This window comes from Cupressus sempervirens, chromosome 4 (genome assembly GCF_028749045.1).
Source record: "Cupressus sempervirens isolate cs-2001-9-10 chromosome 4, ASM2874904v1, whole genome shotgun sequence".
Classification (NCBI taxonomy): domain Eukaryota; kingdom Viridiplantae; phylum Streptophyta; class Pinopsida; order Cupressales; family Cupressaceae; genus Cupressus; species Cupressus sempervirens.
The window spans coordinates 50,458,826-50,469,118 of record NC_143121.1 but is presented as its reverse complement, the minus strand read 5'-3'; the positions used below and the strand labels follow the sequence as shown (position 1 = coordinate 50,469,118).

At 33.3% G+C, this 10,293-nt stretch overlaps 1 protein-coding gene across 2 annotated transcripts; it reads right to left on the bottom strand.

The window, feature by feature from the left end:
• Positions 1 to 2,402: 2,402 nt before the first annotated feature.
• On the bottom strand, positions 2,403 to 7,854 carry LOC149559875 (arogenate dehydratase/prephenate dehydratase 6, chloroplastic-like). Of its 2 annotated transcripts, none has more exons than XM_089824341.1 (2): positions 6,637 to 7,826; positions 2,403 to 3,195 (listed from the first exon to the last, which is right to left on the bottom strand). In XM_089824341.1, exons 1-2 carry the CDS (start codon positions 7,513 to 7,515, stop codon positions 2,806 to 2,808), a joined length of 1,269 nt encoding a protein of 422 aa, XP_089680467.1. In that variant the 5' UTR covers positions 7,516 to 7,826; the 3' UTR covers positions 2,403 to 2,805. The 2 variants fall into 2 exon arrangements, 1 of the variants encoding a protein (XP_089680467.1); XR_016363627.1 differs by lacking the exon at positions 2,403 to 3,195 and adding an exon at positions 5,747 to 5,904 and having other exon boundaries at positions 6,179 to 7,854.
• Positions 7,855 to 10,293: the final 2,439 nt, after the last annotated feature.

Genomic DNA, 10,293 nt, shown 5'->3' with positions numbered 1-10,293 from the left:
GCCTAATTAGGTAGTTGTTATGCAAACATGGTAACATGAAGTACTTTTTTTTTGTGGTTCTTGATCTCAATGAGACTATTAAAATAATTTTTAATTCATTTATTCGTCTAAAAAATCACAAATATGAAACACATGTTTCACTATTGAACTATTATGTCTATAAAAAATAACAACTAAATATATCATGACTAATTTCATGCAAGAAATAAACAAGCAACACATTTGTTTCATTTAACTTTAGATATTTCAAATAATAAATAATGTATAAAAAGATAGAGTCTTCCTAATCTTCAAGCACAAAAAAAATCAATAGTCCAAACTTTTTTGAATTTATGTACTTTTCAACAAAACAAATCATGATCATGATAATGTAACTATTAATTATTATTATTATTTTTATATTAGATTACACCATTAATTATTTGACATCAAATCAACATCATGTTTTAGACCCCATTCATGATTAACGAATGCATAATAAACAAACTATGGAGTTGGTGGGTTCCTTAATCTCTCTTTAAAAAGCATGGTCTGGTTATGTATGGATGAGAGTGGTGTGGGGTTTCACGTCGTAGTCAACAAAAGAAGAGGAAAGAAGAGAAGGTGGCCGTGTTTGTTGTATGGGGGTTGTTGGGCACTTGGCCGCTTGTCAAGTCAAGTGTTGGTGAGATTAGACGTACCAAATAGTTTGGTGGCCTTGCCATGACCTCTCCACTGATTATATTTATTAATAATATGCCAAACTAATCTTGATTGGACTTGTGGCATTCAGCATTTTAGCGGAAGAGATGATGGATTCTTATCTGGTATTGGACTCTTATCACCAACCCACAGATTGTGAGGTGTTTGTTTCGGGAATTCCATTGTGACTGGGGATATTCTATTCAACCTATGACTAATCTATAGGCATCTATACCAAATCCATCCATTAATATGAACCGGTTCCAACTTTAAAAGACAAAATACAGAAAGAATAATGTGCAGTATAATACTTCTGAACTCTTTTTATTTTTATTATTGTTGTTATTTCCCACGAGTATTTCCGTAGTTGAAAAGACTTTCAGGCCGGGTGGAATCATACATTTTTGTTACTGTCTATTTTCAGTTATTTGTCTGCAAAAACTCTTTTGTATCAAAGTTTCTCATCAGTCTGATGAGACTGATTAGCCGCCACTCACTCTGAAATGATTCTTCGAAATTTATAATGATATAATCTAGTAGTGCCCTAAGCTAATTTTGTATATGTAGAATTTAAAAAGTGACATTTCAATACTGTATTCTTGTATCAATAGTTGTTCAATAAAAAAATGTAAATATTTGAAATAAAGATGACAAAAAGATCATGGTTATTGAACTCCTGACTATTAAGAGATCACTTCTCATATTAGTTTTAATTCAATTTATTTAAAAAATATTATTATCTAAAAATTTATTTTATACTATTTACATGCAATTTCAATATATTTTAAATTATTTTATGCATACATACATACATATATGTATACACAAGTGTAAGAGATATAATCTAAAATTATTATATTTATTTAAAATTTAGTTTATTTTTTATTAAAATATTTTAAAATTATTTTCTTTTATTTATACTATTTATTTTATTTTTATTTGATGAATAACATTTATTTATTATTGAATAATCTTGTGATTTAACTTATTTACTTTTTCAATAGAAGTTTAAGTATGTTTTCACCCATTATTTATTTATTTATATATGTACGCATCTATAAATACATAAGATAATGCAATGATAACAAAATCTACAGTATAACAATGTGAGAGTGTTATCATTGTACTTTATCTTTTGTTGTCATTACAATTATCCTATTTATTTATGCATATATAATATATATATTTTAACTACCTACTTATTATTTCATAAAAGATATAAGATTACTCCATATCAACTATTTTTATTATAATGAAGAAAGAGAGTTATAAAATGACTCACTTGCGTGTGTATATGTTATCCACAAGTAATTGAAACAAGAATATATTATATATCTCTAAATACATAAACTAACCACAAAAGATAAAGTATAATAATGTAAGACCACTATACTTTATCTTTTATTATCATTATAATTACTCTATTTATAAATAAATAGTATATTCTTTTATGTTTAACTCCCTGTTAATAACTTATATTCATAATAAACTGCTAGATTCACATTATAATTTTAACTTCAAAAATACAATAAAAAATTCATTCTATTGCGACTCTCTCTCACTTCAGTCTAACTATACCTATCAACTAATTATAATATATGAAATCAAATTCAAATAATCTAAATTTAAGAAACACGCAATACCCTATTTGTTCACATAATTTCATACTAAACATGCACGAATAAAAGATGACAACCATCAATGGCGACGACTTAAACATCTTAATAAAAAAGTATCATTCATTACACATCGACGGGTAAAAAGTTTTTCACAATCCACTGATTCGAAAGGGCCACGAGAATTTTATCCTTTCAAAACCGAATTTTTACATAAAAGTATAAAAGATCACGGAAATGCGCTTGTTATGCATCTCCTGATCACCTGTAAGAGTTTTTTTTTCCTTCCCTCCTTTTCCTTAAAAAGCACAACATTTAAGTGTTCTATGTAATAACTATCCCCAGACAGAAATACCCCCCTTCCCCAGCAATAAAAATTTGATTTTTGAGATTGTCCTGTTCATGTTATTGTTGAGCTACATACAGTTTTTGTATCCACTAGAAGCCAATAAATAATAGGTATGTGGTAGTAAATAGAAATGGGAGTATGATGAAAAAGGCGTGATTTTTAAGGGGTTTTAACGAGGGGACTCATGTCCATGGGGTAACTTCCAAGAACTCTCAAGAAATTAGTGAACTCCTGCAACTCGGCGAGCGCGTTCTGAGCCCGCGGATCGGCCATTGAGGCCTCGAAGTCGATGTAGAATAGGTATTCGAAGTATTTGGCGGTTCCGGAGTTGGAATCGTCGACGACTCTTAGCGGTCGGTTCCGCTGCGGGCGGCTCTCGATCTTGGTGAGGCTGATGTCGCGGAAGGCGAAGGCGGAGAGTACCTTGAACAGGATGCCGGTTCCCTCGTCGTGGGCGAACACGATGCTCGTCTTGAACGGCCGGTCAACCCGCGGGATGACCGGCTCGCGGGCCAGCATCACGAAACGGGTCACGTTGCTCGCGTCATCCTGCCGGTCACCACAACGCACAAGAAAAATGTTGTTTAGTACTGCGGTCATATGGAGGCTAAGAATTTTTTAACTACATGACTTGGAAACTTTGTTTGTAGTCCTTTGTACCGACACAGAATTAGTAAGTAGGGAGATAAGGTTTCGTACTTCAATAATATAGGATGGCATAAGAGTCAAGATTGGTGGGTATAGGCAATGATGATTAATCGTCTTCAAAATTATAATTTTTTTAAAGTGTATTTTGTTGGATGTTCTTGACAATCTAGGTTGTTCTAATAATAATGGTCTTACTTTAAATTTGAAAAAGTAGTAAATTTTAATTTTTTCCTTTAAGTGTATTTTCTTGGATGTTCTTGACAATTTAGGTTGTTCTAATAATAATGGTCTTACTTCAAATTTGACAAAGTAAATTATAATTTAGTTCTAAGTTACTTTGTTGGATGTTCTCGATAATCTAGTTGTTCTAATAATGAAAATTTGAGAAAAAGAAATTAAAAAATATAAAGAAAAAGTAATTGACAGAGTTTTATCATTAGCATCTGAAAATAAAAAATAAATAAATTCAAACAATATTAATTGTAATCTTTATTCATAGTCATCCTTCTTAAAAATAAATTGTGAAGTAAATAAGATTCTCTATTTTAATAGAATCACATAGGATAAGAGTCAACCTTGTTTGGTAAGGATGGTATATTTTTTAATCATGTTATATACTCAAGTTCAAGGGGCTTTGGAAGTATTTCATTCTTGTTGGATGCTTTGGACAAGCTAGGTTGTTCTAATAGTGAATACTTCATCAAAAAGAAAAGAATAAGAACTCAAATGACACATTTCGATCACCTAGTATTTGAGGAAAAAGTTTTTTGAAATAACATAAGTGTAATATTTGTTCATTGTCATCTTCCTTGACACAATAAAATTGTAAAGTAAAAAAGATTCTCTATTTAAATAGGATCAGATAGAATAAGAGTCAACCTTGATGAGTGTAGCTTAATTGGTAAGGATGGTATATTTCTTAATCGTGTTATTTACTCAAGTTCAAGAGGCTTTGGAAGTGTTCCATTCTTGTTGAATACTTTGGAAAAATCAAGTTCTCTTAATCATGACAATTGAATAAAAAAGTGAAGTAAAAGAGTACAAAGACAATTCCACTGCTAAAAGTTTAATACTATTATGGAGGAAAACTTTTTCAAACAACATCAATTCTAAGTATTTTTAAAATAATAATAGTAAAGAAAATAAGATTTTCCATAAGAACAAAATTAGATAAGAGTCAAAATTGGTGGGCTATAAATTAATTAGGAAAGAGGATATTATAATTTATTTATTATGATATTTTTTTTGTTGGGTTTCTAATCACATTGACTTAGCTAAAAGACAAAGTAGAATAAAAAAATGTAAAGGAAACTCAATGAATGTAGAATATATACTTAATTATAAAATGAAATGCTTATTTGAGAGATAATGATAGGAGGATTTATATTTTAAAGGAAAAAAACAATAATACCAAATTTTAATAAGCTTTATAGTGGAAAACAAAGCATAGCTTTATTTGCATCAATGTTTTTGGTTGCACTCTAATTTTTATTGTCTTTCACGTGAAATTAAGTGTGATGAGAATGATATTATACTATGTTTATCATATTCTTTTCACAATCAATGTTAAATATTGGAAATATTTAGTAAAATAATATTAATAATGAACATTAAATATCGTGTTTTGTGTTATGAATAAAAATATCTATGACAACATTACTATTCAAAAATTTGTGAAATAAAAGAACATCAGCATCAATATGAACATAAAAATATATACATGTACTAGCATACAAAACATCAAATTTATTTGAAAGGTAGGGTTTTTATCATAGTTATAAAAGTAAAGAAAATGCATTATTCTTTTGTCAATAATTTCAATCAGAATGACATATCTAATGTTAAAATATAATTGTCCATTTGAATAATGCAATAAAACATGTAAGAATGGAGAAATTAATATTGAGTTTATCATATCAACTTAAATAGTATAATAAGTATTAAAATGTTTATGTTTATAAATTATAATATTCAGGAATATACTTAGATGCAATTATGTAAGAATTTTGACATTAGCATTTAGAATCATATTATGTAATATATATTGTCACCTATATAGAAAAAACATTATCTCCTAATATTCAAATAATGTTAAAGATCACCATTACTCAAAAAAAAATTAAAACACCCTTTAAAACAAAATCTAGCATATTATATCATAGAAACTCCCAATCAACCATCATTATCACACTTATAAATATCCTACAAAATAAATAGAATAGATCTTTTTAAAAAAATATTAGAAGAAATCCTTGTTTGTAATGTTCAGTACTCCAAACATGGAACATTTAGACAAAACAGAAATGCTGAAAGCAGCTGACATAAATCTTCTATTCGAAGCTTTCTAGAATGAATCTATATATTGAAACTGTCGACTCATTCGAGCTCTTTTACTGAACGCCATAATAGAGTTATCCAGTCGATATTTCTTATTATAAAATAATACATAATATTTTCCTACTAAAACTCAATATTTCTTTAAGCATCAGGGTTAATCTTTTTGGAAGAAGACAATGAAATGAAATGGGCAATTCAGAGGATACACTTTTGGGTAACTCTCCAGCATACGCTTTCCAATGCCCAGTCATTCCAAATGACGTTTCCCCCCACCTTAAACCAGCAATGAATTCCCACTTTTAATGAAATGCTTGTGTGGGTCAAATTTAGCTAAAATGCCTACTATGATATCTGAGAAGGAAAGTTTCATTAAACTATTGATTTCTTCTCAAGATTCATAATCGAAACGTCAATTACTCAAAGAAACTTAGAGATTTGTTTCTCATCAAAATTCATGATAGAGAAGTCTCTTGTCAAGATTCATAATAGAAACTTCGAAATTTGTCTTATCAGAATTCAATTACGAAAAAGAAACTTGAAAATATACCAAGAATATAATTATTGATTCCTTGGATTGGTCGATTTCGTAGAGATCACTGAAATTCTTTGCTTTCATTTCATTAAGGTGCTGGCATTAAAGGAAAGCACAAGTTTCAGGGCAAACATGTCAAAGAAGGCAATTCAACAATACTTGCAGAATGGTTGGTGGGTATCTACGCCTAATTAGAAAATAATCTACTATACACAACGTTCCACCTACCCCGAAAGAAAAGCTAACAAGTTTTACCCCATACCAACTGCACGTAGAACAAAGACCTGGTAATTGTTTAAAAATCCATTGTTTCAAGATAAATTTTGATTCTTACCAGAGAATCCATATGAATTGATGCAAGTTGTATCAAAAACGGTTTGTGGAAATCTGATAATGTTAATCATATGAATTGCGTAATTGAAAAAATGATAAAAATCAAAAAAGAAAGAACAAACATATAAAAAATACCGTGCCTGAATGCCGTCGGCGAGAACAGTGAGCCCATAGATATCAGCCGCGCGAGCACTGGCGATGGCGGCGGTGTCGCGCAGGTATTGCTCAGCCACTACCTGTGCTGCCAAAGCTGTGTCGTCGAAGGCCTCACGAGCCACCTTGAGACCTAACTTAGTCAAGGTGTGCTCACACTGAGCCAGTGCCTGCGGGTGGCTGATCACCCGCCGCAGGTCCTCCTTGCGTGTCCCAGGCAGTGCAAGGAGGCAGTGGTGCACCGGCAGCTGCACTTCACCCACGATGTGCAGCCGGTGGCGGAGCAGCAGATCGTAATTGCGGTGTATGCTGCCACCTAGAGAATTCTCCACAGGCAGCACCGCACGATCTGCGACCCACAGTTCAACGGCCTGAAAGGCCGCCTCGAACTGGTCACATGGCACAGCATCGCAGTCAGGGTAGGCCTTGGCAGCCGCGGCTTCACTGTAAGCACCTGGCACACCTTGGTAGGCCACCCTGAGCTGGGAGCCATGCATTGGGGCTGGTGCTAAATCGGCTATTGATAATGGCCGGGGTAGCAAGGAGAACGAAGAAGTAGAAGTAGTTACCAGGCCCGTTTGAGAAGAACCGGCCTGAGTCGATTTCTTTTCTACTTCTTCATTTCCCACCAAATGGCTGTTCAATATGGCGCAGGAGCTTTGCCATTGGCAAACTCTCAAATGCTCAAAGTCCTGCAACGATTTCTTATCATTACAATTGGGCTGCTGCTGCTCTAGCTTTGCCCTTGCAGATAACCTACTCGATCTAACAAATACACCAAGATTACACCGATTGTTGCTTAACGATCCAAGTTGGTGGCTCAACGTATCCACCTTCAAAGCAATGCATCTGGCTCCGGCCACCATTCTGTAACACCAAAAGAACACACACAAAGATCTCTTGAAATGAAGTTTCTGTACTCTCTCTCTCTTTCTCTCTTATCTTAGCCTGGATTCTTTTTTCTTCTTCTTCTCAGGCCAAGGGAGATGAGAAATGGGGTTGGCTTCCTTGTATACCCAATTGAATTGGTGGCTACGTCAACACGTTTGAGTTGGGGGGTTGTCTTTTTCTTTGCTTGCATTTGGACGGCTCCCTTGGGAGGATTATTTGGAAGTGTTGTAATCGTGGTGTTGGTAGAGGTGGAGCAATGGCCCCACGCCCCCACCTTGGACTGCAAATCAAGATTCTACAACAACAACAACAACTAAGCTCTCATCTCTTTACTCTAGTTTTCTATGTTTTCTCTACCCTTCCCTCGCTTTACTTTTCATTCCGCTCTTTCTACTTGCACAAACTATCATGTAAGAATCGTGTCAAGCATGACATGTTTTTCCACAAGCCTACCAAACATCTCGAAGAAAGTTTAATTCAAGGTGGGCTAATAGGGAAAAGCAACGTGTGGCTTAGATGAATGGAGAATGTGGGGTGTGGGTGAAGTAAGGTGAGGATAGAGGGTTAGTTGCAAACATGTGAGCTAGCTAAGCCGTCACTCGTCACTCGTGTCTCGTGTTAGGCATAGCACAAGGGTAGGTCATTCTCATTCTTATTCGCTGCTAAAACTAGGGGCCATCAAAATCAATTATTTAAATTTTTACCCTCAATTTGTCTTTTTGTTAGATACGTTGAGAGACAAGGACTATGGACCTAAGACAAGGATTAAAATGGTTAAAACAAGAGAATATTGTCTAAGTTTCTTTTAATTATCAAATGTGTTTCAATAGTTGTGATAGGACATATTGATTTAATGTCTAATATTTTGGATAATACTAGATTAATAGTTTGACTCAATGTATTATTAGTGAATGTAGTTACAATATATTTGTAGAGACAAAATTCATAGGTGTGTTACTAATGAGAATTCAAAGGAACTTCGTGTTATACCTAAGGTGTCAAATTACTAAAAGGTTGTGGGGGTGGGTGAATCAATAATCAACCGATCAAACAATTTTTAACACTTAAACCCTTATCTCAATATCAACTCAATAGTAGTAAATGAAAGCATCAAACACATACACACATCCATAAGATAATGCAATATTGACACAGAGATTTGGTCTCGTGGAAACCCATCTTGGGTGAAAACCACAGTGGGAATTAGTGCCCACAAATTGTGTAATCTTTTGAGGTACACCTTGTTAAGAGTTTACAAAGACACTCCTAAGTGTCACTCGGTTAAGGGATTTACCAACTCTAGTCATGTTAGGAGCGCTACCTTTTGAAAAGTAGCATTGTTAGAGGACTTAAAACACTAATTAAATTGCCAAATCATGTTAAAAAAAATTCAATAAAGGACCTATTAGGATCCACCTAGTTAAGATATTTTACTATTGCAATTGTTAAGGAGCAACAGGTAGAATGATATGCTAAAGCAATAACTCATTTGTTTGATCATATCCAATGTAGTGCACACAAAAACTTCACTTCATACTCAACTACCACCTATCTTACTAACACCTTCATATTCATGGACACCACCTGATCAACACATAATTATTTCACCTTCACAAAATATATAATGTTCTTCAAACCTTAAAATGTTGTCACCTTAAACTTTCCCTAACACATTAATGTTTGAATTTCAAACATAGTGGTCACATACCAAACACCTAAACACACATCTCAATGCACACAACAAGTTTCCTATATCATGCCATATCACAAATAACTTTACAGTTGAATTCACATGAAGAATAGTCAAACACATTTTGAATAAATAAACCCTTCTTCTAGAATCTTCATGACACATCGACATCAACTAGTGGAATGTCATATCATCACCTCTAAACATTGAGACACATTATGACATCTTGACCAAATCAATAACATTCACCTCATCATCCATATTGGTAACTGATACTTGATCTACCTTCACTAACTCAAGAACATAATTACTTTATCCAAAAAAATTATTTATCACTGCAATACTTGCTCACTGATCATCCAAATGAGTTGTAGTTGTGACCATAGCATCTAAGGATCATCTTTCTCCTTCTTGTGTGATAGATCCACTTAACTTTTCATAGAATTGATAAAACAATCAAATCACTTATTGCCTATTGCTAACAGTTCTACGAGTTGCACTGTCAAACTTCATTTAATCATTACTTACTCAAACCTTTACACAAGAGTATCGATCATACAATTGACACTTAGAGACACCCCTAAGCTTCCCATAAATATAGAATTCTATGCAATTGTGCAAGCTTTGCGGCATTGGAAGCATTAACTAGTAGCTAAAGAATTTGTGTTATTTATGAACCATTTTGCTCTGAAATACTTGAACACAAAAAAGAAATTGAACACTAGATGTGAAAAGTGGGTCTCTTTCCTACAATGGTTTACCTTTGTTCTGAAGCATAAATTAGGGAAATAGAATCAAGTTGTAGATGCCTTGAGCAGGTTAGTTGTTCTTCTAACCATCATGGAAACAAAGGTGGTTGGCTTCGATGCAATCAAAGGATTGTATGAATCTGATAATGACTTTTGGGAAGTTGTTGATCAATTGAACAATCTAGTACATGGGCATGTAGACACTATTCAAGGTGAGTATCTAATGCAAGATGGTTACTTATTCAAGGGGAAGTAGTTGTGTGTTCCTATAGGCTCAATGTGGGAAAACATTATTAGAGAATTTCATAGCAATG